This window comes from Diprion similis, chromosome 10 (genome assembly GCF_021155765.1).
Source record: "Diprion similis isolate iyDipSimi1 chromosome 10, iyDipSimi1.1, whole genome shotgun sequence".
Taxonomy (NCBI): domain Eukaryota; kingdom Metazoa; phylum Arthropoda; class Insecta; order Hymenoptera; family Diprionidae; genus Diprion; species Diprion similis.
Window position 1 is genome coordinate 12,675,570 of NC_060114.1, and position 26,666 is coordinate 12,702,235.

The window sequence follows — 26,666 nt, forward strand, 5'->3', positions numbered from 1 at the left end:
CATACAAATATTTCAAATTATATTAATAAATTTAACTACTTTTGGATATTTTGCTGGTCGAGAAAAAAAAAAAAAAAAAAAAAAAAAAATCCACAAATGTTCAAAGCGCGTGTAAAATAGCTGGGAAAACATAATGTTAATAAAATCCAAGTTTACGGTATTCTGGACGAATGACATGAACGAAATATTTATATCGGATAAATATTTTGTTGATTGGGAACATTTTATTCGTTAAATGAACTTATACTTCGTCAAATTTTTCACTGCTCAAATACTGATGAAATCTTTGTGTTTTTCAACAACATCTCTTCATGTATTGTGAGATAATTATATATCTCCTCATCTAAGTGAGCAAAAGTTAATCCGAAGTCTGTGCGATAGTTTAGCGTAGTGGGTACAGATTTACCTAAGACTAGTAGCTTCTAATCGGAAACGAAAAATGCGCCTTTATCCGAATGGCAAAGAAATATTAATTAATATTTGCGTTGCTGAGAAATTTATCAACAGCCGTAATTAGGCTAAGAATTTCAATTTCATTTTTTATCACAACGATTTCAAATGATTGGTTAGATCATCGGGTCCGATATACCTGGGAATCCCGTTGTAATGGATTAATCATCACGCGTATATATATATATATATATATATATCTACATATATATAATGCATTATACTTCGTGCATGTCGTTAATATTCGCTGGTAAAACCGTCAAGCGGATAATGGCACGCGCAGAATGAACTGCGGTAACTCGAAGCTACTTGTACGCTGCATGGTTCTCGCTATGGGTTGTTCCTATTGCGTCTGCGCGTCACACGTGTTACACAATGTATGAATTTTTTTGACGGAAATCCTTTTTCACCACTGCAACTTTTTCTTATTTTACTCATATTATTATTGGAAATTTTGTTCACCGTCAAATGCTACAAATGCGGTCTGTAATTAATTTGCGTCTAATGCTCTTTATCCTTATGATGAGTCCATTGTCAGAGGCAGAATGCAAATTAATTATTTAACCAAATTTCTCATCTACCACAGAGTCAGTTTTTCTTGACGTTTTCTTTTCCTTCGTATAACGTTCGATTTTGATTTAACCTGTTACATCTCTCTTAGCATTATTATTTACCAGTTTTCAGAAATATATTATGAGTAGAATTCAAACAAGTATTGTGAATAAAGAAAGGAAAGAGAAGAAAAAAAAAAAAAAAAAAAAAAAAAAACTTATCTAATCATTCAACGTGGAACATGCAATACGAGATGCAGAGATTTAGCGATACGCGCGGTTACTACGCTTTTTACTACACCACATTACGTTCGTTACAAATATAACGCGATAAGGTAATTTATGAATGAAACCTTTGTTCGCGTTTTATCTACCACTTGTGGAATTCACTTTCCGGCTCTATATGAATAATGTTTACATGTGTATACACGTGCAGATTTATTTTTATCGTGATATTTAACGCTGACCGGACAGCATCTATATCGTTCATCTATATACCGCTCATTACGTAACGTATTTATAATTGAGTATATACGCAAGAATATCTCACATATCTGCTACTTCCTGTAAGTTATTGAGATAAATTTCCCAAGACTTGGTTGACGTTAGGTAGTGGTTTATACTTTACAATAATCACCTTGTTTTCCTCTTCGGTTTGGCACGTTGATTTACACGAATTCAGATCTTTCGCTTTCACCTGCATCTGTACACGAATTTCGTTAGCGTAGATACGGTAGACCTACTGACTGAGAAAATTTTTGAATTTGACTTAATACGTGCGCAAGTTCATCGTACGTGAAATGCAATACCGTTGTGGTTGGTGATAAACGATTGGTGATGAAAAAGTCGAACTCGAACGACCGGTTTACTCTTAAATGTGTCATTTGTGTGAAGAAGTTGTTATTCACAAACGTCGAGTATGTGTGTATATATCAGTTCTACGAGTCTTATTCATAATCAGCGTAGTAATCGTTACAGCAGTTTTTTTTTTTTTTTTTTTTTTTTTTTTAACCTCGACTTTCAATTCCTTCATTCATGAATTCAGTAATGTTTGTATAATTTGTTTCGTCCTCTGCTATTATTGGCATATTATACATATGACTTAACCACTTAAGCAATTAGTGAAAGACCCTGACCACCGACATTTATTTATTTCACACACCTTGAAATTGGTATCGATATACCAGAATATCCAGTTATCTATAGTAGTATCATACATATTATAGTAACGTTCCATTTTCGTCGTCGGGGATTTTTTTGCGAAACGAAAGTGTAATGTATGTATTTACACGTCTAAATTGTATATATATTTTATATGCATAATAGAGGTTTAATATATGTATATGAAATGTAAATGATATACTATTTATAAAGCACGACTATACCTATATCGTATTATAAATACTTTTGATGCGTTTGATTTGCCACTAGTCGAAGACCAAAGAGTAAAGATGCCTTCGATTGGTTGATTCCTGAATACCGACCAATCAAACACATATCCGCGATCTCTTTGATGCGAAAGATGGCAAATGAATCTTACCATTAGATAATTGTCAATTTGGAAGCGTAACTGTCAGAATCACATCCGCCGATGGGAAATTCGCAAGGTCTGTAAATTGTCACTAATTATACGGTATTTGTACCGTATCTAAATTACGACGGAATTGATCCGCGAGTATCGATTACTACAATAAATCGTCACCGCGTCTCGCATGTGCTTCGAAATTATATAGGATATAACCTTGCGACTATTACTTCGATGAACGATAATTTCCGCGATAGACATGTAATTTTTCAGCAATATTTGTATATGGTCTTGTATTCGAAATATCATTAATATAATGATAATTTACAAAATAATAGCATAAACAATTCGTCGAACCATGCATAGTTATTATATGATATTCGATGACATTAGGACAGAAATTAGTTATTATGAATGAATTGTAATCAATTCGATATTCTCGCATCGTTTTCAATCAAAATTAGACACACGGTTATCGTTCAGGCAGTCTAAAACAGCGCTCTATCTTACCGGCAATATACTCCAAGAGAAAACATATTTGAAAGAAGTGAATCGATCTGTATACGTCGTCTTTGCAAGTTTTTTTTATACTTTCAGATAAAACGCTTTGAAATTAATTCATCGCCAGTAGTTTGAAGTTTTTTCGTTACCGTGCTTTTATCATACCACATACATTACCACCGTACGTATCCCTGAGTTCTTATCGATGGTTTTTATTTATCCCCTCGGTAGACGCTTGTCCTTTGAGAGTAAATCAGACGACGGTAAGACTTTAGGCTTCTGTCAATTGTGTTGGTAAATGCAACACACTGTAATAAGGATATATTACCCTGCAGTCAACGCTTGCGATTAGGTTTATTATCGACCGAGTATTCCGTGCTTCGGTTGTTTTAAAAAATGCCACGAGCTAGCCGAGTCGAACGCAAAGCGCATTTAGTTTAGTCTCTTAACAAGATGTCAACTAGCCTGGCTGCAGTGATATACATACAAGTGTAGAGACACACACAGTAAAAAAGGCGACGACCCGTAGCAGCATTCAGTTTCCGCTAACATTCAGGTTCAAAGTACCTCTGTTGTAACATAAAACAAATACTTCTCTCTGTACAGTACGAGAAAAAAAACGACGAAAGATGACGACTCCGGTTGTAATTGCCGCAACGGCTCGACACACCGCAACGGTAAGGAACAACTCATTCCTTAATTTCGAACCTCCCGATTTCTTGGTTATAATCATCCACTCGGCAACCCCTGACCGCTGTAGATAGCTGATAAGTAATACTTAATAACCTTCGCGCGGCTCTGATGAAACCTCTTAAGATCGCAGAGTCTGGACTGCCGGAAACTACCTGCTATCAGAGTTACGCAATTTTATGATCTATGTTTCCGTCGGAAAATATTCCTGTTTATGACTTTAACCTGATTTTATTCCTTTGAATTCGATCTTACGCGTATCTTCTACGACGGATATAATTATATTCTCATTTATTGTTTCAGCTTATATTTCTCCATGGACTTGGAGACACGGGGTGAGTTTAACTCCTTTTTTTTTTATCTATTTTCTTTCATGTCTTTCAATGATTTTTTTAAAGATTTTTAATCAACTTACTATTGGTAGAAAACTCCAGAATATATTTTTATATGTAACTCATACATGACTGAATAATTCATTTTAATTTGTGTTCTTTCAAATGTATTTTTTGTTGCAACGGTGTCTGTCATATCAGTGAATTTATTGTACGCAACAAGATTTAAGAATTTCAGCATCGCTATTTAAACGGAAGACTTGTGATTGGAGTTTCCTTCTTTGCCACAGAATGTGGCATTGATTACGAAATTAAATTTTTTAGTCATTCAAATGTAGTCAACCTTAAAATATTATCCATATAAATTTACATTTGCATGCATCATAAATTTCAGAAGGTTGATTTTGCCAGAACACATAGTAAGTTATAATCTTCTTGTGCTGCGAATAAGTTTTCTGTACTTAAAAATTATTATTTTTATAATTGTCTGAATATATTATATTTTTCAGACACGGATGGGCAAGCTCGATGGGATCCGTGAGATCTCCTCACGTCAAAGTAATTTGTCCAACTGCGTGAGTATGATGTTTAATATATATATAAAAGAGAATGACGCTAGTGTAATGTCGAGCTGTGTTAAAATCATATCTATGTATCAGAAAAATTAGGTAGTAGTTTGAAATCAATGTACAAAGTCTACTATTCAATTGTCTTATACACTATAGATATGCCCTCCTAATAAACCTATAAATTTTAAAGTTAAAATTAGGATAGCTTCTGTGCAAAGCTTTTGTAAGTTTGCCTTTTTGTCGATAATTAACTAGCATAAATAATTTCAGAAATATATGACAAGTATTCATTAAGTACCATAATTCTAAACAGTATTTTTAATTTTTAGGCCAACTATGCCAGTGACGTTGAACGCTGGATTCCGAATGCCTTCATGGTAAGATTGAATAACTGCACGAAATTTGGCTAATTTCATATTTTTAATATTGTTTTTCAGCCGACTTATGATTTATATTTTCCATATATTTCATTAGAATGGAAAGTGGCGTAGCGCACCGCGTTATTTCACATGTATTTTAAAATTTTTTAATAATTCAGGTTTGACCTGAGGTCGCTCGATCCGTCCGGTCCAGAAGATGAGGAGGGTATTCGTAGGGCGGCTGAAGTTGTACACTCATTGATTGCCCAAGAGGTCGCAGCTGGTATACCAACGAAGAGAATTGTCATCGGAGGATTTAGTCAAGGTGGCGCTCTGGCGATGTACAGCGCACTCACGTTTCCAGAGCCTCTTGCAGGCGTCATAGCTTTATCCGCTTGGCTCCCTCTGCACCAGAGGTTCCCTGCTGTATGTTGAAACAAATTGCAATAAGATGCTATATCAGCAGTTACATTATATATTTATTACATCTTTTTCCAGAGTGCGGTTGGCAACAAAAATGTCCCGTTGCTGCAGTGCCATGGTGATTGCGATCCGATTGTTCCATATAAGTGGGGCCAAATGACTGCCTCGTTGTTGAAGCAGTTCATGACCAATACAGAGTTTAAAACGTATCGAGGAATGATGCACACGTCTTGCGACGATGTAAGTAACCGATTTTTTGCTTTTTATGTAGCAGTGTTTTCTATTTACATGATGTTTAATCTCTGCAGCTTGTTGAAGATAGTTTTACTACAGGTCTGAATATAAGAAATCAATTGATTCCGTGCAATTGAAATTTTCAGGAGATGCGCGATATGAAGATGTTCGTTGAGAAAGTTCTCAAGCCATAATAAACTAAATTAATTGTATCAATTAATGATGGTACTAATAATATAATCATTATTATTGGTATTATTATTGAGAGTAACGAATATTATTATAAATAAAATTAATAATTCCAATGACACGTTATTTTTAGTCGTTAATTAAGCATACTAGGGAAGAAAAACAAACGGAACGGGAAAAATCAAAACCGATACGAAATTGAATTGTAGTCGACAGGTGTGGTAATTTCTACCATTCTATTCAGTAGAAAACTACTAGTCTACATAAAGATTTGCGGTTTTATTAGCACGTTGCAATAAAAAAGAAAAACGTGTATTTTACATTCGTGAGTGTAAATTTGAGCAAAATCATTGTAATGAAGAAAGAAATTAGAATTGAATCAATTAAAGAATCGACTTATTAATCGCAGAACTATTTAATGAAATGGAATAGAGCGATCCTGTTAAAATATACCTAACTGTATTATAGTTAAAAAAGATATCTGTCATAGGACAAATAATTAGAATATCCTAGCAATTGAGGAAAAGCTTTTTCGCCCAGAAACCTCAGTTTATTCTTTCCATTTATTAATTAATATGGGTAATGAGTAGCTATCCAACAATTTAATCTATTTTTTTCGTTGAATTTACTCCTCGAAGATTCTTAAAAACTTTACTTTCACAATTTATTCATCAATACCTTGTTCTGAATATCTTTTTGAAGAAAAACTTGTAAGAATTCCTAGAATTTTTTTCCCGTGCTTTCTCAAACCGGTGTTAGAAGCTACACATTTACACTTCCAGCAATTTAAGAATTCTTTTCGAAACAGCTTGGTCACCACCAGCTGTTCTGCTAATCCTTTTAAAGTACATATTTGTACAGTACTTATTTAATTTATTTCAAAGTATCCTTATTGGAACCATCAAAGTTGCTGCATAGCAATCCTACTATCAAAATTTGGGCCGCCGCTTTATGGTCAAATAACATAAATGTGGGTTATTTGAGTATACATTAAATCATCAGCGGTTTAAAGGATAATAGGATCAAAGTTGTCTGATACATATACAGATTCACAGCGCCAGCACGGGGTTATTACTGTTTCCAACTCGCATACGTTTAGATTTGTGGTTAAAAAAGTATTATCTTTCGAATACCTTGTATAGTAGCAATAGGTATACAGTACGACTCCTGAGTTTTGCTGGCAAAACGAAGAAAATAATAATAATAAAAGCACTAGTAGATATAAAATAGTAACACGTACGCGTACTTGTGTATTTTATTGCATGTACGCACATGTTTATGTGCGAATATAAGATCGAAATGATAAAGTAAAATAAAAATCATGAATAAAATGAAGATACGACTTTTTGAAATGTACTGTAAAACACGGGCTTTTATTCTGTTAGACTTGTAAACGGGAAAAACTTACTTTGTTGATATAATTCCAATTACTCACACGTGCAATGTGAAACTACTGATAACAGTAATAATAATAGCAAGCAACAAGAACTGCCAGTTCGTTTATTGTTTGTACATTGCACTGGCAACTAACTGACGAGATTTTAGACATTTTTCTTCTTCACTCTAGAGAACATGATGCTTTTCCCAATATACTATACATTTCCGACTATGGTAGGCGATAATTTTATTTATGAAACATAATAATTAGCGCATAGCCTGTCACAATGTAATAGTTTTAGTAAAATAAAATATTCAAATAAATCTCTCAGAGCCACATTCAAATGGTGAACTATTTAAGAATTTCCAGAAGAAATCTTTGATTTATATACATTTGTACGTTACTCTCTTAAACCTAAAATTAATCATCTATAATATATTTACATGTTAATAGTTATTTATGTCAGTACACTAAGTCTGGCGAGTCTGTATTGTCTAGACCTTGTGTTTCTGATCAGAACTACGTTACTTTTCTGTTTAATCAGGCTAAACAGAGAGGGAAATGTTACGTATCCCAGCCCGATTCCCTTCGATTCGGTAAAACTAAAGTCACCTTTAACCACGTACCCCATAACTTCTCGATCGCAAGAGTTTCGTATCGTTTTGCACTTTGGCAAGTAGAGATTTTTCATCTTTTCAGCCTGCAGATCGACAATAGTTTGAGCTTTTTTCCTTAAAATCTTTTTAGACATTGCAATGCTGGAACTGACTTTTGGCTCAACCGATCTTTTATCACTACTCTCCATTTTAAGCCGCTGTTTTACTCTTTGTCTTCTCAAACGTTTCAATAACGCCAAGTGACCCCTTCTCAAAGTTTTTCTAATCGATTCGTTAGGGTCTTTCCTTAGCTTAGCTACGGGTCCTTCCCAGGTTCTTTTTTGGCCCCATTTTTCTAAATCCTCAGAGAGGGGTAAACAGATTATGGCAAAATCTTTTGGACATCCTTTGCTTTCCATGAAAATTTTCACAGTTACTAATGTATTAGCGTCTTTGAACATGGTTTTGTCGAAACTTGGTTCACAAAGCTGTTGATACTTTTTATTCCGGTTCAATGGTAATCGACTAGAGATATTTTCTTGTATTATATGAAGTAGTTTCTTATCTCTGAGTACATAGAACGTTGCCATATCTGTCCATTCCTTGACCAGTAAATTCCACTCGCAAAAGAACGGACTAGAAATACCAAGTTTCACGTAGTTTGATCTTCTGTTTGGAGGATATCTGAAATACTTTTCCATCAGACTAGTCTTTCTTTCTAAAGCTTCTTTTACGTATGCTTCTGTATCTGGTGGATTAAAATCAGGTGAATTCAACCTAAAATTTTCAAATATAATTGATCTTGATTCCCTCAGACCTCCTGGTTTGGCACAACGAAAAATAAATGAGATCCAAAACGGAGTTGCCCAACCAGATGGTAAAATTACGTCGATCCCAGAACTGAATCCTGAAAATAATAATCCAGTTAATCAATTGAATTTTTGAAGTGTAAATTTAAAATTTCAGTTTGATGGAAGAAATATATTTTGGTTTTAAATTTTTACTTGTCTTTCATGTTTTGTTCTGGCAGTTTTCGTGCAGAAATCGACTAAGTTTCTTTTCCACAATACATCAATCATAGTAGTAGCAGTTTTTCTGTTACAATACCAGAAGCTCACAAGTCACATTCTTAAAAACTGCCATAACTAGATCCAGAATGACTAGAGATAAATTTTAAATAACAATGGAATGAATGCAATTTTCATGGCTTACCAAGGCTTTTTTCTCCATAGCCACATCCAGGCCTTTGAATAAGAAGAATAGGAACTTTGGCAATACAACCTTGGTCATATTTATCGTCATTGTCAATACCTGGAACTAGATTTTCACTTCTCAGTTTGTTTATTTCAGTTGTAGTTCTGAAGTTTTTCATCACTGATTTTCTGATCCTGGGTTCCCATATCGCACTAACATTAACGAGTGTGGGAGGAACAGGAATTGTCTCAATGGTCCTCGCATTTATCTGAGCTTTGGTTCGTTTAGTCGGGACAAAATATCTCGGATCCAAAACTGTGAAAGCCATAACTGCACATGGGGGAAGCTGATTGGGTGAGTTAAGATCCCTTAGATGTTCGAAAACCTCTTTTTGAACTCGCAATGATTGAATATTTTCTGAATCCCTATAATATTCCAAATACCATGATTGGGCAGTAGTTTCAAGTGATTCATCGTTGTCATCGCCATCAATACAAGAGTTGCTCTCCACATCCATTGGTTCAATTTCCTTCTTAGAAACCTGAACGATTTCAATATCACTATCCGAATCACCACATTTTTGCAAATCCGTTTCCATGGCAATATGTGACTTTAATTCAGCTCCTTCTCCCTCAGGAAACTCTTTCGCTTCTTCAAGAGTTTTTCCTATCTCTGGCAGACGTAGGGCAGTCGTGAGCACCGACAGACTCAATGGGCCGCACAGTCTGAACCTGTTCAAGGAATTCTTGAGTAATACTAGTCTGCAATTATCAGCACCGAAGTACTCTCGATCTGAGGAATGGCACGGAGACTCTAGTTTAAAATCAAAGCTGCTACAAATCTCCGACAATATTAGCTGATAAAGTGAGGGATGAACCCATATCCACAAAGTTTTTAGCTCAGAGTTACCGGGCCTCCAAATGAATTCGACAGTTCCCACAGGTGATGCTGGGTATCCGTTCTTCTTATAGAACATCAGATTCCCTTCCCTGCTACCTTGGATGTAGGATTTTGCTGTGAAGCTCAGGTTGCCAGGGTCGCAGTGATTCTTGAGCATTTTTTTCATCGCATTAATCGGTCCGGTTAACTGAATACACGAATAATAAGATATGTCCTGTAACAGGCAGTGTTTAGCTACTGCTCTGTAACTTGCTCTGAAACAGCGATCATTTGAGTGCTCAGGGAGCCTGTGACCCCATTTTTCAACCATGTGAAACCTCTTTGCGTGCCACACGTGTGTTTCAAGCCAGGCATTTTTTACCTGCCTGCGCTTGTATTCTGCGATCAAGTTCTGTGGCCTTCGCCTGTATTTTCGGGAAGGTCTTTTTGTTTTGGGTGGCAAACCTGACTTTGACATTTGGTGTATATGGATCTCTCGCAGTCTCCGTGGCATACGTTTTGCATTATGGGACATTATTCTGCGACGCATGTGCATCGGTAGTTTTTGGAATATCAGTTTTGTTTGGTGAGGATTATCTGCAATATCAAGGCACAATGGTTATTCTTTGATAAAATTCAAAATTCCCGCGCAATTAGCTCTCAAGTATTATAAAGTTTATGGCCTTGGAAAAAGGGAGAAAAACCTGGGGTTACGTCTGAGAAAAAGATTCATATTCGGTAGAAACAACCAGGGTGGCTGAGTTAAGCCTTGAGAAAATTTAAACTAAAGCAGGAGTTGGAGAGGAAGGAATGTCTAGATTAGGTTAGGTTTATTTCATAATGGACGGGAAAATACTTTACCTATGGAATAAGTCATCGCGGCGATTTCATTCGCCCTGGCCGATGCCAGTTTCATGATATGTACTTCGGGAGGCAATTCCTGGGATCCACCGAGGAATATGTCAAATTGAGACTTTTCCGCCATATTTTAAGCTTCCGCGACAATTCTTGTTCGAGAAATTGTAATTGTACTCTAATTCAAGCAATTGCACCTTCCAACGAACACTACTAGCCGATATTTTGAAACTTGTTTGAGGTTATGTTCAGCATTGTTTGAACCACGTGTAAGAACGAATTCTGAATGATTCTGGTTGTCTAACGTAAGGCGTAGGCAAGAAAATTGCACTTTTAGTGTCTCATGTCCACGCATTTATGCACAATCTCTAGTATAGGAATTGCAGTGTTAGGAATGTTGATCATTGATCGGCCTTCGATTTTTCTTCTGAACTGATAGCACGAACAGAAATAAATGATGAAACGCAAGTACAATAGCAGAATATTACGTTACAATTTGCGCGTATTGAAAATTTGGACTCCGTCCGAATCAGTCATCATTATATCATCGAACGTAGTTTACGCGACGAATCTCATACCTAAATTTGACAATATTGAGTAAATCACATACTAATAATGGCGATGAAAATTATTCGCAAAATCATATCAACTGCAAGGGCTCCAAAATCGGCGGGACCATATAAGTGAGTTGTTATTACAATGCATTTTAATATAGACACTAAAGTAAGAACAGACAAAATCACAGTAATTTATATTTGTCTAAAATTTTGGGGTCGAGATTTTGCTCGAAAAGTTTTTAACGAAGATTATTGTAATCTTTCAAATTTAGTTTTTGGTATTTAGAGATCAAAGAATTCTGTTCGGACATGTTGCATGATACGAATAAATTCGCATACAATCCAGAAATTGCTGATATTTGATAGTTTGTCCGATTACGTGGTGTTGGTAGATTCACTAGTTCTGCTGTACGTTTACTAGCATAGCTGTATGTGTACGTCACTGCCATTACACACAGGTCATAGTTCACAGAGTGTATCAATCGTCGCCATTTACAAAGCTTGTGAGCTCAGAGCTGCACACAAGTCGGACACGAATTATATATAACACTACTTGCAAAATAAGACAGCGACACAGTTGCTTATATTCTACGTGCATGTGTGGACGTATCTGTAGTAGTGATTGAATTATGCCTGTATACAAATAAAAAGATAATACGGTATTAGAGAAAGCCGGTCAGTCGTTTATACACTTAGTCCACTACGGTTTGCCCTGAGAGAACATGGCCTCTATAATACGGAAAATTATTACTGCTCCAGCAGCGCCTAAACCCGTTGGTCCTTACAAGTGAGTTCAAATATCAGAGTAGCTGTATATATACCCAACGAAAAGTCTTTGGATATTCAATAGAATTTCTTCGATTACTGCCGAATTATTGTCACATCTTGTTCTTTATTAAGAATGGATACGTGTAAATATGATTTTTAGTATCAATATTAACTGGTCTTACTATCTTTCCTCTTATTCACCACGTTTACTATATATTGGTTTGCAGATTAGAATGTTGAATTGATACTATAATTGCATTGCCCAAACCATGACGATGCACCTAACAAAAATCAAAAGTACTCTTTCCTTTCGCAAATTTTGTTTGAGATATTGATTATTGTTTTTCTTATTGTTAATAGTCAAGCCATTTTGGTCGACCGAACCGTTTATCTTTCTGGAGTACTTGGGCTTGATAAGGAGTCTGGGAAGCTGGTGGATGGTGGGGCAGCCGGAGAAGCTCGTCAGGCACTCGTCAATATGGGATGTATTTTAAAGGAGGCGGGTTCGGACTTTGAGAAAGGTTTTTATCTATTACTTTATACTAAAGAAGTACAAAATGCTAAAAAATATATTGTTAGTTTTCGGTGAAGGATCTCAACGCAAACGATATTTCGGCGGCAGATAGGCAATTGAAGTTACATCTTACATGTAATAAGTATCTCAGATGTAACTTCAATTGTATATTCGCCGGCGATAAGTCGTTCGTTTCGGGACCACAGGTCAGCAGATGAGAATCCGTATATTAAAAAATTGTTCGTGTTTTATTGTTACAGTTATAAAGACGACTATCTTGCTCGACAGTATCGATGATTTTTCTGCCATAAACGAAGTTTACAAGGAATGTAAGTTGGTTTATTTTTACATGAGTTTTTTTAAATATAAATATATGCTCTAATCGATAATAAGTTTATTGTCGTTTAATTTCATGACAGTTTTCACAAAGGATTATCCAGCAAGGTCGACATTCCAGGTTGGGAAGCTACCATTGGTAAGATCTTTATTTGAATCATTTGTCACTCGTTTGAGTAATATTAGCTCGCTTTCAGTAAAGAGCATGTTTGATTTTTACAACATATATCCAGTAAGAATTGTACACCATACTTATGATATTCTTAAGATTAAGAAAAATTTATTTTGTACAAATCGTTCACTCAATTAATTGAGGCACTACTGTACGGTAATATTTTAATCTAAATATCTAATTGTTCAAGAAACATGGAGTGCAACCCATCGTTAATTCATGATTCATAATCAAGGCAGATTCATCAAAATGAACTAAAAATATAATCACTCGTTTTCAGGGAGCGAAGGTTGAAATCGAGGCAATTGCGTTGACTGGTGAAGTAAAAACGGTCGGTGGGTCTTAAAATGCCAGTTGACTGAAATCAGCAAAACTCTGAATATGGGAAAAAATCTGACGCACACATTTTTTGAACGTTGTTTTCCTAGGTTTTATTTTTCTGCATTACGTAGTTACAAGAAAAAAACAATAAACTGTATACAAAAAGATTAATTAACAACAGTAATAATAATAATAATAATAATAACAATAATCATTGTAATAATAGAAACAATTTATGTGCTGTAAGTTTTTGCCCCGTTGTAGGGAAACATTTTTCACAAAATCCTCAATCCTCATATTATGCAATGAGATTCGAAATGAGTGTTTCAGGTGTCAGATTTTTCAAATGATGGCAGCAACCCGACAAGCACTATGCGCCCAAGTATCGTCGGTCACGTCGTCCACTTTGATGAGCGTGCGATAGGAGCTAGTGTGGGGACTCGCTCCACGAGGTGGCTCCATCTCAAGGGGTCTCCGAGGATAAAAAAGCGCCAAGACGACACGCCAGTATTTCTGTGGCATTTTTCAGTCTCATGTTTAGGGTGATACGTCGCATTTTTCGCAGTATTGTGAACCGGAAATTCACGAAACTGACAGCAATGACTGATACTGTATTTCCTACATCGCTGAAAGGTTTTGGATACGCTTTTGACGAAGGTATGAGTTTTGCGTGCTATGCACCCAATTGTATGTATGTACATACACCTCTGATATTCACGTATCGTGTATTTGTTAATCAACAGTTGCCTGCCATGCGCATTCAATGCTGCAATCGATCACAGCGCCGCACTTCGCCCTGAAATGCAAACTAAAGGGCTTAATAAAATGTCGCTTATCTTGTGTTTACAGGCGGGAAACTTCGAAAGCTTGATCAAAGTACCGGCCTCACTACTGACGATGGATTCGAGTTTAACGTCACTGAAGACCATGCTTACAATCAAAAACGATACGAAGCTCTCGGCCAGGTAGATGAAATTAATCCAGTGAATGTACATGTATTATATACCTTTTATAAACAAAAGATTGTGATTTTCCGCCTATTACTATCTCTTGATGAATGTAAAAATGAATAAAAATTTAGCACGCTGTTTTTTTTTTTTTTTTTTTTTATTTTGCTTTAAAAAATGTTGAACAAGGTTTACTGTTGCAGGTAATTGATTTGCACATCTACGATCTCCTAGAGAAAGAAGGTCTGAAAAAATTGTTCGTGCCGAAGGAGGCGCCTTCAAAGGCACCAGAACTGAAGTCGTTCATATTCGTTAGCGAAGACGCATTGCTGAATGACAAGCTTGTGATATTGATACATGGCAGCGGAGTTGTCAGAGCCGGTCAATGGGCAAGGCGATTAATTATAAACGACAATCTAGAGACCGGCACACAATTGCCTTACATAAGAAAAGCACGAGAGCTTGGATACGCGGTGATGGTTCTCAACACAAACGACAATTTCCGTACCGTAAACGGAAAGCCGACTGAAATACCGGTAACGATGATTTACACTCACTCGACGAAATTATGCTTGAAGCACCCTTAATGCAATTCACTTCCTAAATCCAGATGATTCTAATCTATGCCTGTTTGGTTTCAGGGTAGCAAGGATCCTCATAGTCACGTCGATACCGTCTGGAAGCAGTACATAGAGCCCTCGAATGCGAAGCACGTAGCAATCGTTGCGCACAGTTACGGTGGCGTTTGCGTCGTTAAATTGGTAAGTAGCGTGTATAATGATTTGAAAAATGATTCTCGAATTTTCTTTCTCTTCAGCGAGTGGTTCATGTCTGATTTTCAATTAGGAATTGCTTGCTGCTCTTTTTCACTTTATATCGTATCGATTCGTTTCAATTTCATGTACACTTATACTTGACTTTTTTGTAAATCCGATGGAAGATATTTGACGATTTGTGTGCAGGCGGTAGACCATTCGGAAGAATTTCGTCGCAGAGTATTTGCCGTCGGGCTAACCGATTCTGTGCACACGATTCCTGCAGCAAAGAACACGAAACACATTTTGAAGGTAAGTGGAAACTACGCAGTCCAGTAAACAGCAATCGGTACATTACATCACACAACGAACTCTAAGAAATTGGACAAAAAAAAAAAGGGGAGACGTTAACAGTACAAAAAATTCCTGCCATTCCAAGGAGAAACTATGTTTATCGTCGGTAAGAAAACGATCTCCCCCAATTGTAATTAGCATCGAGTCGGTGCTACGTTCTCTAGGGATAAGGACACCTAGGGATGGGGACGCGATCGATGCGGGGGTTCCGTGATTGGGGGCAAGTTACGCGGACTGTTTCTTCAAATGTCAAAACGTAATTGCAGAGAATTTGTGACGGAAGACCTTTAGACGGCATTACAGGTTTCGTCCCCGTGTAAGCAGCTGAAACGCGATGATATGCGATAACCATGTAACGTACAACTTGTATAAGATGCATTACATCACGGCACGAGCCCAACCTTATCGTAACGGATTTCGGCTCATATACCTACTTCATCCTATAACACCGTTGCACCAACCATCGCGCATATGTGCCGCGTATTGTATTGTCATAAACAACAATGAAACCGCATGACTTCCTTTTATTAGCTTCCTCCGTCGCCACCGAGAGCTCTCGTTGTGTAGCCTCCATACCACATCGCACTGCTTGCTTAGTGTTTTCAGTGTTTGCCAATGATATCGAACTCCCAGAGACCACTAGTGCACAGTTAACTCTTGACGTATGCCAACTTGAATTTATTTAGTTCTATTTTTTCCTCAAACTTCACCCTTCATTACAGTCAAGTTTGAATAATCGGATATATAAATTCACCAAATAAACCTACGAACTACTCTTATAATGAATCTTTTTACTCATATTTTTTTTTTAATGTGGACTCTTCTGAATCAAAAAGTCAAGATCGATTTGAGATGAGGTGTCTACTTCCAATCAAATGCAAGTCGATTCGACTAGGAGTTTTCCGTTAAAGTCAACCTAGCGAGTCAAACACAAGCTACTTTTTAAGTATTTAGGAATAGAAAATTTAGCTATGTTTGCCTATGTGCTGGCGTTGATCGGTGAGTTTCACAAAAAACTCCCGTCACAAATACCAGAGAAAAAAGCGTTGGCGAGTGAGGGTTGGGGAGGTGGACGAATAAAGGGGCAAAGTGATACCCAATTGATCGAGACCATTAAAATTGAGAAATTTTTAGTCAACTTGTCCATCTGTGAGACTCGTTGTCCACAATGTGGGGCGGCACAGCGTGACTTCTAGTGTATTAGCCTTCTTCGTAGGCAAGTGCACCCCGGGTATGTACGCTTTGTGCTGGCTTTGTCCTGCTGCTGCAGGGAAGTTGATGTATATAGATATGTATAATGTACAGAAGTACGAGGCGTACGAACTCGATTTTGACGGGCGAATATATCTATTTTTTTTGTTCTTTCGTTTTCATCGAGAAGGCGGGTAGCCGAGTGAATATAAGGCGGTAATTAGGAACCGCACGGATTTACAAGGGTAGATAGGTATAGTAGGTACATTTATATACAAAGCAATCTCTCAAGGGAAATTAGACCGTATATTACAGGAACGTCGAAATATTTTCGACCATGGGAATTGGACGCGAAAATGATTTTCCGAAAAGCATATATATGGGTATAGGTGTATTGTATTGGTTTTCAACTACTGTAGGCATGCATACAACGAATCCCACGTGTAAACGGCACAACTTACTCACGTTTCTACCGAAAGTAAAATAAAGTTGCGGTTCAATGATTATTGAAAATTTGACTAGTTAGTCGTACTTTCATTACACGATAATCTTAACCTACGTCATAAGTCTCTAGCCAATGATAAGTAGGGCTCATTTTTACCAGCGTATCAAAGTGGCAATCATTTACGCGCCATTCATTCAAATTATCAGTTCCGAGACTAACTATAACGCGGGTAAACGACTTTTAATATCGGCAGAGTCTAACCACTCAAAGGAGGACAATTTTCTTTCAATAACGAAGAAAACCTCATTTCCGTTGAAGTCCCGATTATCCAGCAGGTTTACTCTTAGTAAACTCCTAGATTATGAGTACCTAGTTAATTTCCTATCGGGAATTATATCCGCGTTAAGAGAAATACCCGAAAAACGGGGTACAGGTATCAAGTTCCAAGGGACTTTCCGGGTGTCGAGTTACGTTCTCCGTTGCCGCAGAGGCCGCACGGGTGGCTCTCGGGATATGGTTCATCGGCTCGTTTACCTCTCCTCGGGACTCCGCAGGTCTCGTTTTAGTATAAGGCGATACGTGTGTGCATCTGGAACGGATAGATGTGCCTGGCATATAGACACCGGCGTTTTCGCGAATAGGGGATGGGTGAGGAGGAGAGGAAGAGGGATCCGATATGAATGTCGGGCGCTGACAATGCCCGGGACGCTCTTCTCTTCCCTTCTCTTCTCTTCTCTTCTCTTCTCTTCTCATCTCTTCTCGGAGTCGAGTCGCGAGTCGAGTCGAGTGGAGTGGCTGCTTCCCTCGGTGAGGTTCCAAGAGATCGGAGTGCCCGAGTGCCGGGCTCGCCAGGAACTAATGTTCATCCACCCGACGACTTGGTCCGCTATTTCTATAGAGCCCACTAATGCCTAATGGGATCTCTCGCTCCTGAATATCACCGACGGCACTCTCAACCCCGCCTGATGTGCACCCGGGTGTACGTGTGCACAGCTTATACACGCCGACTTGGAAACATGCGATCAACCCGGAAGCGGAAATTGTCATGCTGGGTTAATTGGTAGGTCAGAATGTATACTATCGATAGTTTCGAGCGGGGTTTCACTAGAGGAATTAATTGATTTAACAGCTGAGAATCAAGTTGTAGATCAACGGAATCCAAAAATTGCATCATGTATGGAAATCGATGAACGTCTTCCGGTGAATGACAAATGAGTTTAATTTATTAACGTATTTTCAGTGCCTAATTCTATCTAATCATGTGCTTCCGTCGATTGCCAGTTTACCAAGTGATTTTTATTGATTTACAATGATTTTCCAATGTTCTAGTAGGTTGTTTTCCGTGGCTCGTTGTAAATTCCTGTGACTCTACCAAATCCGGAAATCGTTTAAAATATTTTAGAACGGTCAGGAATCATTGGAAATCAGAAAATTGGTACATAGAGAATGTGGAGTGTCTCAAAAATCGGTTCAAATCGGAACTCACGAAGGTTTCGAATCATCCAATTTCGATAGTCACGAACAGTCTTCGTGAAGGTTTATCAACAAGTGTTTAAAAATGATGAATCCTTCAAAAGTATCCGATTCTTCATTCAAATAATTATCCAACAGTTTTCCTGAATCCAGAATATATATCTTCGTTAAAAATTGAATATTCCGAAATAAGCAAGATATTTTTATTTACATTATTACATTATTTGTTGTAGTTTGGATAACCCAGCTGCTAAACTCTCGATCGGCATTAAATTTTGTATTTACCAATCACGCAAATCGCATGCGGTGAAAATGTTTGTCACAACGAATATTGCACACGGAGAAAACGGAGTGCAGCCTAGCGTTTTAGCAACGTAAATGTACACGTAGATGCGTTTGTGCGGGTTAGGGAAGCTGCCGAGCTGCCGTGTTTGTACGCGAAACGGACAGCGTAAGGTAAACAGATTTAGGTACACGACTGGGACACTCGACTGTGTGCAATGCTCGTTTAAATTTCAGATATCATTGCATACTCAGGACGTACGTGCATATTATACATTTAATTCTATCCCGTATCTGGGTGTGTAACTTGTGTGTATGTATGTATGTATGTATGTATGTATGTATGTACCTACTCACGTCGTACGTATCCCACGGGAAATGTACGGATTGTATTTACTCAAAGTATGTACCAAAGTTTACGTCTCCTCGTCACTGTGGACTGTCGACTAACTGTTTACTTCGTCACTCTAATTAATTGGCCAGCTAGATGACGCTCTGATATTAAACGGCAGGTATCCGCCCACATTTCATTGGCTCTGCATCCATATTGCCTCTTCCATTCTCCGTGATATGTCAATTTGCCCTCCCTTATAATTCTTGAGAGATTCTTTTTTCAACGAGAAGACTTTGATTAATTATCGTTTCATATTACATTTCGTATCTCCCGCCATTCAATTCTCAGATTTATTCAACAGATTGATACAACTTATTCCACCGACATGTGCAATTACACATCATCCTGTACGTTATACATGTATCGAATGAACGAAAGACTGCAGGAAAAGGAAACCGTTGACCGGTCTGTAATATTAAGGAGGAAAGGAAGAAATTGGAAAAAAAAAAAAAAAAAAAAAAAAAAAAACAAGAAACGTTCGAAGGATGTGAAGACTCAGAGTCTTCCCCTTCTTGTCTTGTTTCAAAGTTGCGGTCTTGCGGTTGCAGGTGGCGCGAAATTGGGTATCCTCGGAGAAGCCCCTGGACACCCCGGAGCGCACGCCTGACGGTGACATCGAACGGCGTTCTGCGGGTGAGCGGTCATCCTTGAACACGTGCCACGTGCGCAGCAAAAGATTTTTTTATAGTTGGCCTGCGTCGTTGTTTTCATTTTATTTAATCTGTAGTATCTTTTTGTTTTTTTTTTTTTCTTTTTATTTTATTTGGCTTTGATAAATTTTTTTTTCCTGTTTCTTTTTCTCCAGGACATCCGACCCACGAGATGACGTCGTACTCCTGCATGGAGTCCCTTTTCCAATTCGTAGAGGAGAGATTCAACGAGGCGAGAGGAAAATCCGATCTCTAAACGATTCAAAATCTCCAGTTTTACATGTTTTTTTTATTTTTTACTACAATGTTGTGCGTATTTTGTACTTATATCAATAATCGTGACAACAATTCACACACGTGTCTGTGGGATTTTGATAGCATCTGGATTCGACGAAACATTTAACAAATTCATGAGCAAATATTTTTTCAAAAGTGAGGAAAATTGACGAAAATACTTAGTTGTGGAAAAATAATAGAAAAACTCTATTCATTTTCGTGCAGATTCCTTTCTTTACCATCGTTACCGACACAGATGAGGGCATGGAGAGAAATATCAACTGTGTACTCAACTCAACGGCGAAACTTAGTGGTAACACAAAACAGTCCTGCCATCGTGCAAGCGTCAAAACGTAATTTTGTTATGGGGTTGTAATTGTATTACCGACGTTCTAGGCCGGCGCAAATTATAGTGTCAATGTAACGACAACGGGGTTGATGTAACGCAATAATAAAATGATCGCCAATGCCGGTGACAATAACCTTCCGAAAAACAGACCGACTCTGTTCGTTAAATTAGTTATACGTATAGTGATAAACATCCGCATGTGACTTGCGAGGATTTAATTATCTATAAAAATTGTTACGTACATGCAATATTTATCTCTATATGGAATCGACATTTTTTCCCAAATCGTTTTTAAATGATGAGTGATAACAAAGGAACAAAAATTTATAATTGAAATCGAAATAAGATAAAATATTTTATTGCATTCTAAAAAATGCAATCATTTTTAACAATCACTACGAAATTATCCGAGTTTTGATTATAAATATAAGGCATCGTGGCTTCTACAACTGCAGGCTACCTACTATTTCGGATCTTTGCTGGAATAGATATACATCATAATTAAACAGGCAGTTTCGCATGAGTCGAGATAACGGGAATAAACTGTTATTGCCAGAAGAGTGATAAAGCCTGGTTTGAGAGAGGCAAAATCGAGGAAAGACAGAAAGACTAAAAAGAAAGAAAAAAAAACCCACAACAGCATGTAAGGTATACTGCATGAAAACTATCGCGGACAATGGCGAGGGAAAGAGAGAGAGGGAAGTAAGAAACGAGGGCGTAGGAAGGGACAATTTCCCTTATCAGTAGCCATAAAAATATCATCGCTCAGCAACCAAAACTTTCCCCAAAAAACGGAGAAAATGAATAAAAAATAAAAAAAATAGTGACTGGGGAGGGGGAAAAATGAAACCAAAGGAAGATGGGGAGGATGGAGAAGAAAAAAACTATTCCCAGGCAGGAGATACCGATCTCATATTGCCTCATATATAAATGATCCGTAAGCCAGAAGCGACCGAAACAACCTTATAAATATATCTACGTATAGGTATACATATCGGAAAATAATATCGCGAATGGTAAGAGAGAAAAAAAAAAATCTTGCCCCCATTTCATCGGCAAGTAAATACAGAGAGAAAAAAAATATTACCAAGATATATACAGGCATACGGCATAAATCGTTGGATTTATCTGGGAACGACCATCCAGGGATCGACGTCACTTACTTGCAACAGCATTAATTTTTTTATCGGTGTAGTTTAGTTATATATATATATATGCGCGCGAAAGATTAGATTTTATCGCTGTTACTGCTATTCACCTGGATACTTGTACTCTTTGCTCATGTGTACCGATTATTATACGGATGTGAAGTATGCATGGCGTAATTAAAGAGAAAATTAAAGGACTGCTATAAATGTGCAAGACCTATAACATATATAAGCTGTGATCATGGTCGAGTGAGTTAAAGCCACTTTACCGATCTTTCATTAATATTGCACACTAGATTGGTCAGGCTTCTGCATTGCAACAGGTCATCTTCTCCTTGTACATCAATTTGTGTGCAATCATGAAGCTAAAGCGGCTCGTACAGTGGTATCTGGTACAATAACGATTACACGGTTTACTTTGCTGCAGCAGTTGCGGTCGAAGTTGAAAAAAGAAGAAAGTATCGAGTAACAGTATGGAAATGAATGAACAACGAATTTTTAGATTTTTACTTGCAACGTGAATGTACTTTAAATTGCATCGAGTGGAAGATGGAGAAAAATGATGCGAAACAAGTTGAAATTAACAAAAATAAAATGCTTGGTGCAGGGTATTCGATGTGGCGTGTTCGAGGCGATGGATGATAGGTAACGGTAATAACTTTTCGAGGGGTTGCTGCGCCCGGAGGCATAGAGTGCAGAGCTAAAAATGCGCCTTGACGTTACTGGGCCATCCATCACCCATGCGACAACCAACAAACCGTAGCGATTAACTTTCGTGGGGTGTTCGTATTCCCTTTTCCTATGTGTCTTCCATTTTTTGTCCTCACTTTGTCACGTGCATTCCGTAAAGTAAGCAACAACGTTTTGTACCGACAGTGAGAAGCTGTATGACAAACGTCGAAAATGAATTGTATATTGATGCCTGGTCAATATTGTGGGATTGAAGAATTATCGATGGGTTGAGAAAATTTTTTGCATTATTATTTTCAAGTTGATCAATACCTCTGGCAAAGTACAAAAGTCTTTTAAAAATGAACGATGACACGCAACTTATTCTTTATCAAAATAAGTTAGAAGTACCTATACATCAAAAACTATTTAAAAAATCTCCAGCGGTGTTATTTAATTGGGTCGGTGATGGTGAACACGAATGGAAGAAGAGTACATTTGTTATAGAATATAAGAATCGGATCAAAAACACCAGAGCTTATCAATTTTGAGCGTTCGAATTACAAACTCGTTTATAGAATTGCCGATATCTCTGATCTTGTGCTACCCGAAATTGCTCACAATCATTTCTAAATCACGTATTACATATAAGTTTGTATATTCTCTCATTTATGCTCACCATAATTGGTACCTACAAGTAAAACCACTCCAGCTGATTATTTGAAAGTTTTCGTTCTCCATAGTCTTTTTATACCGACTATGCGTGCCATTAGATCCTAAAACAGAAATGGGACAAAAATTTGTGACGAACGGATCATTAAAACATGAAAACATATTGAGCTGCAGTTACGCATAGCCAGAGAGACTGTGTCGTCGTTAGTTCCAAATATTTGTCAAGATGTCAGCTCAGTTCAATCCTGTTACTAAAATTCCATTTCTTAATCACTCCCATGCTACGTACCTATCCATAAAACCGAAAACCCTTGCACTGACAGATCAGTTTTCAATTTCAGGTCCAAAGAAAGCCCACGAGGGAGAAGCCCTTAACGGATTTTCTTCGCCCTGGAGGAGATGACCTCAAGCTCATAACAAGACGTCATTCGGAGACGCCGGTTCGATAGGCGCCGAGTCGGCGACCCCCGATTAACGGCGTCGCGACGCCGTCCAATGGCAGCCGGGTACGCGGTGAGTGACAGGTATAACTCTGGCACACAGAGTCACCTGCTGCGTGAGTGTGGCAAGAAGTGAGGCGTCTCAGTGGCGGATCAGGCACCTCGCGAATCGCGTGGGAGGTCGAGGGGGTAACAGGGTAGGTGAGGCGACCCTCGACCCGTCGCCAATCAGGACTCTGCGTTGAAACCCGCTCCGCCAATGGGAGACACGAGGGGTGACCTGGCCGCGACCCTCCCGCGTTACTCCATCGCCAAGAATCCTTCAACGAGGGCCACGGATTCACAATCAGCCAGGTATCGTAATGTGGTGAGAAGTTTTCGGTGAAACTTGCCGCTCAGCGCCAGTATATAGGCAACCGCAGCGATCTTTTCTATTCCCGTATATTTGAAATGTAGCTTGCATTGCCTACATGCTGGCGTTGAGCGGTGAGTTTCACAGAAAACTCTTGGTAGAATTGACTTGAGTTCAATTTCAATATGTTCGTACGTTTGTGAGCACTTTTAAAAGCTGTCTTATCACTGTGCAGGTGGTTTCTGTTTTATCGAGAATTGTCTGTTGGATTTTTGAATGGTCGGAAGAAACGTATTTAGGGTGGATCGATCTACTAATATCAAATAGAGCTGAGGCTTTGTGTAAATCGATTTAAAAAGCTGCTGCGTGAGTTGTGATTATCAAGATTGTTCCCAAAATGTTATTCCGACCTAATAAATGTTAGAATTAGACAGTTCTCGAGTGGTTTTGGTAAAAAAAAAAAAATTGGTCTCCAACACGATGAGGTCGATTTTAAGAGGAAAATCAAATGCTTACATTGTTGAAATAGAAGAAGCTTTAATTTTTACGTTCAAAGTTTTAACACTCAAGCACAAGTACACGACGGATTTGAGGGTAGTGCAGTTTTTTGCAAAAAAACCCATTGACAGAAAAAAAAATCACCGATTCACGTATTCTATTTTCGTATCCTGCAAACTTTTTGGACATTCTTATTACTGGGTCGAGTGCCCGATCTCTTTTCCTCTCTCTTAGCCGCTATTTCTTCTGGCGAATCGTAGGTGGGTGAGACCTGAGTGATAGGAAGGGGGTTCAGGGTGTAAATCCCGCTAAGATTTTCGAAGGAGTGAAATCGCATTACGGATAACAGAGCCAGCGGTTGGGACCCTCGCCTTTCGCGCCCCCGCCGTAGGAGATATCATCTGTTCTAAAACGGGGGTGTGAAACTCATGTAAATCTCTGGCAGACAAATTCCAAATCCTCTACCAGATTTCTTAACCCACACAGACATCTGTTATACCGCACGTCCGCGTATACGTATCGTGTTGAAATGTACACACAGATTTAGACGTTCGTGTGGTATAAGTCACAGAAGAGAGAAATAGAGAGAAAGAGAGAAATGGAGAGTATGGAGGGGAGGATTGGAAAAGGGATGAAGATCCTTAGATATTCCACAAAGATTATTGAACCCGGAGTCGATATCGATCGCTTATTCCAGCCGAATCCCTTGATCCGGTTACAAATCTCTACGTAAATATAAAGATTTGCTAGTATGGAAGTTGGTGTACACAGTGCAAATTAGGCGAACGAATGTGTTTTTCGAATCATCACATGTATCTACATGACTGATGAACTGAATCTGGGCTGCAACTCTGGGTGCTTGACTATCTCACTGTATATGCACAGGTATACATACGTCTACCTAAAAGGAAACAAAATAATAGACTGAAAATAAAATAGCAGTCGTCATTGAACCGGCGACAAAGTAATGACTCTGATATAATTGCCGTTGCCATATGCTCCACTCGCGTTACACACTGACTTCTGTTACCAGCCCATCCTACACGTGCAAATGGCCTCTGTATGACACACACGCGTAACCCACCTTCGTGTAGTACATTAGACGGGGTGGTGGTTGGCCGACAGGAGCGTGCAGTGCAGTGTTATCGAGCGGGGGTGGCTTCGTAATTACTTCCTTGGGGCAAGAGGAGGAGGAGGAGGTGGAGGTGGAGGTGGAGGTGGAGGCGTGCGCGCGCCCCGGGGGCTGGGTCATAGGTCACCCCCGGACACCCCCGCCCGACCCAGCCGGTCCAGGACAGCCAATCAACGCGCCAGGCACTTCCTGTCTCAGGCGGTTGTGGCACCCCTTGCTTTCTACCCCACATCGTGACGCACCGTGAACCCAGGAGTTGCAGCCAGACCAACCGAGTCTATAAGTTTTCCACACTCACCCGGAGACCACCAACTTTCAGCAACTAACTGCCGTAGAACGTCAGGATCTTGTATCCACAACATAACAGCGGTGAAGAGTTTGCTTGATAGATCTGGCCTTTGATGTGTACTGAGGGTTATTTTTCTTCATCATCTTCCTCTTATCAAAAAAGTCTCAGAGTACAGTTTTCGCCACAACGGGGCAACGGGAATGTTGTTAAACCAATTCAGAGATCTACAGCTTCTGGAATCAGGTTGTCAAGTATCATTAGACCTAACACCAGTGAAGAGTTTTCTTCCTGCTTTGATGTGCATTGGAGGTTATTCTTCTTCATTATCAGTATATGTCTCGATGATATATTCATATCCTACATATTGATCACTTAATGGGGATGTTTTTGATACAGTGATCAGTAACTTGGAGAGCATAATGCGATTGTTCACAACGTTGGACATGGTCTTCGTCTTCGTCATCCTGACATCTGACTTCAGCATTACGTTCTCTCATACTTCTTCCTCTTCGTCGTCCTTCAAGACAAAGATTTCATCAAACTGTTTAAAAATGTTGTTGCCTTGGGCCGTAATGTCAAGTCCGTGCCTCTGCAGGGTGCGAGAGCATTGTGGAACCAGTTTCTTTTATCCAAATGCGTGGGTTTCTAGGCGTAGGATTTAATGTCAGCTGAAGGGTTCGTACCAACGTTGGCACTTCGTGGGGTGGTTTGAAATGTCGGGACCTTTCGGTTACGCCGTTGCTTTGCCTCACTCGTTTCTACTTCCGTTAACTTCCGCATTTAGTTTTGCCCTCGTTAGGGACTTTTTCGACTAACCAGTTACATAAACATGATAAATATCTTTGTCGACAATTTCAATTTCGATTTCCGTTTCCCCACAAGCTTTCCACAGTGACACAATTACCTTCAAGATGGCGTGGTATTTTCCAGATACCTGAAGTCATTATGTGATTCGTT

At 38.5% G+C, this 26,666-nt stretch overlaps 4 protein-coding genes across 8 annotated transcripts; 3 read left to right on the forward strand and 1 right to left on the reverse strand.

Moving 5' to 3' along the window:
• Positions 1-3,460: 3,460 nt before the first annotated feature.
• Positions 3,461-6,474, forward strand: LOC124410864 (acyl-protein thioesterase 1). Of its 2 annotated transcripts, XM_046889548.1 has the most exons (7): positions 3,461-3,704; positions 4,021-4,052; positions 4,559-4,624; positions 4,948-4,995; positions 5,157-5,403; positions 5,476-5,640; positions 5,781-6,474. In XM_046889548.1, exons 1-7 carry the CDS (start codon positions 3,657-3,659, stop codon positions 5,826-5,828), a joined length of 654 nt encoding a protein of 217 aa, XP_046745504.1. In that variant the 5' UTR covers positions 3,461-3,656; the 3' UTR covers positions 5,829-6,474. The 2 variants fall into 2 exon arrangements, with proteins under 2 accessions (XP_046745504.1, XP_046745505.1); XM_046889549.1 differs by lacking the exons at positions 3,461-3,704; positions 4,021-4,052 and adding an exon at positions 4,465-4,486.
• A 698-nt stretch (positions 6,475-7,172) lies between these two features.
• Positions 7,173-10,982, reverse strand: LOC124410862 (ribonucleases P/MRP protein subunit POP1). The gene is made up of 3 exons (XM_046889545.1): positions 10,732-10,982; positions 9,010-10,467; positions 7,173-8,704 (listed from the first exon to the last, which is right to left on the reverse strand). Exons 1-3 carry the CDS (start codon positions 10,853-10,855, stop codon positions 7,659-7,661), a joined length of 2,628 nt encoding a protein of 875 aa, XP_046745501.1. The 5' UTR covers positions 10,856-10,982; the 3' UTR covers positions 7,173-7,658.
• A 202-nt stretch (positions 10,983-11,184) lies between these two features.
• LOC124410865 (2-iminobutanoate/2-iminopropanoate deaminase) lies at positions 11,185-17,913 on the forward strand. Of its 3 annotated transcripts, XR_006929629.1 has the most exons (6): positions 11,185-11,408; positions 12,411-12,571; positions 12,825-12,893; positions 12,984-13,039; positions 13,353-13,523; positions 17,898-17,913. XR_006929629.1 is itself a non-coding variant. In XM_046889550.1 (5 exons), the coding sequence occupies exons 1-5, from the start codon at positions 11,341-11,343 to the stop codon at positions 13,416-13,418; spliced, it is 420 nt and encodes a 139-aa protein (XP_046745506.1). In that variant the 5' UTR covers positions 11,186-11,340; the 3' UTR covers positions 13,419-13,558. The 3 variants fall into 3 exon arrangements, 2 of the variants coding, with proteins under 2 accessions (XP_046745506.1, XP_046745507.1); XM_046889550.1 differs by lacking the exon at positions 17,898-17,913 and having other exon boundaries at positions 11,186-11,408; positions 13,353-13,558; XM_046889551.1 differs by lacking the exons at positions 11,185-11,408; positions 17,898-17,913 and adding an exon at positions 11,916-12,069 and having other exon boundaries at positions 13,353-13,558.
• Positions 13,664-20,861, forward strand: LOC124410863 (FAM172 family protein homolog CG10038). 2 transcript variants are annotated; one of them, XM_046889546.1, is made up of 7 exons: positions 13,664-14,050; positions 14,243-14,358; positions 14,544-14,876; positions 14,982-15,101; positions 15,303-15,407; positions 19,783-19,867; positions 20,040-20,861. In XM_046889546.1, exons 1-7 carry the CDS (start codon positions 13,927-13,929, stop codon positions 20,138-20,140), a joined length of 984 nt encoding a protein of 327 aa, XP_046745502.1. In that variant the 5' UTR covers positions 13,664-13,926; the 3' UTR covers positions 20,141-20,861. The 2 variants fall into 2 exon arrangements, with proteins under 2 accessions (XP_046745502.1, XP_046745503.1); XM_046889547.1 differs by lacking the exons at positions 19,783-19,867; positions 20,040-20,861 and adding an exon at positions 15,588-15,904.
• The last annotated feature ends 5,805 nt before the right edge of the window (positions 20,862-26,666 follow it).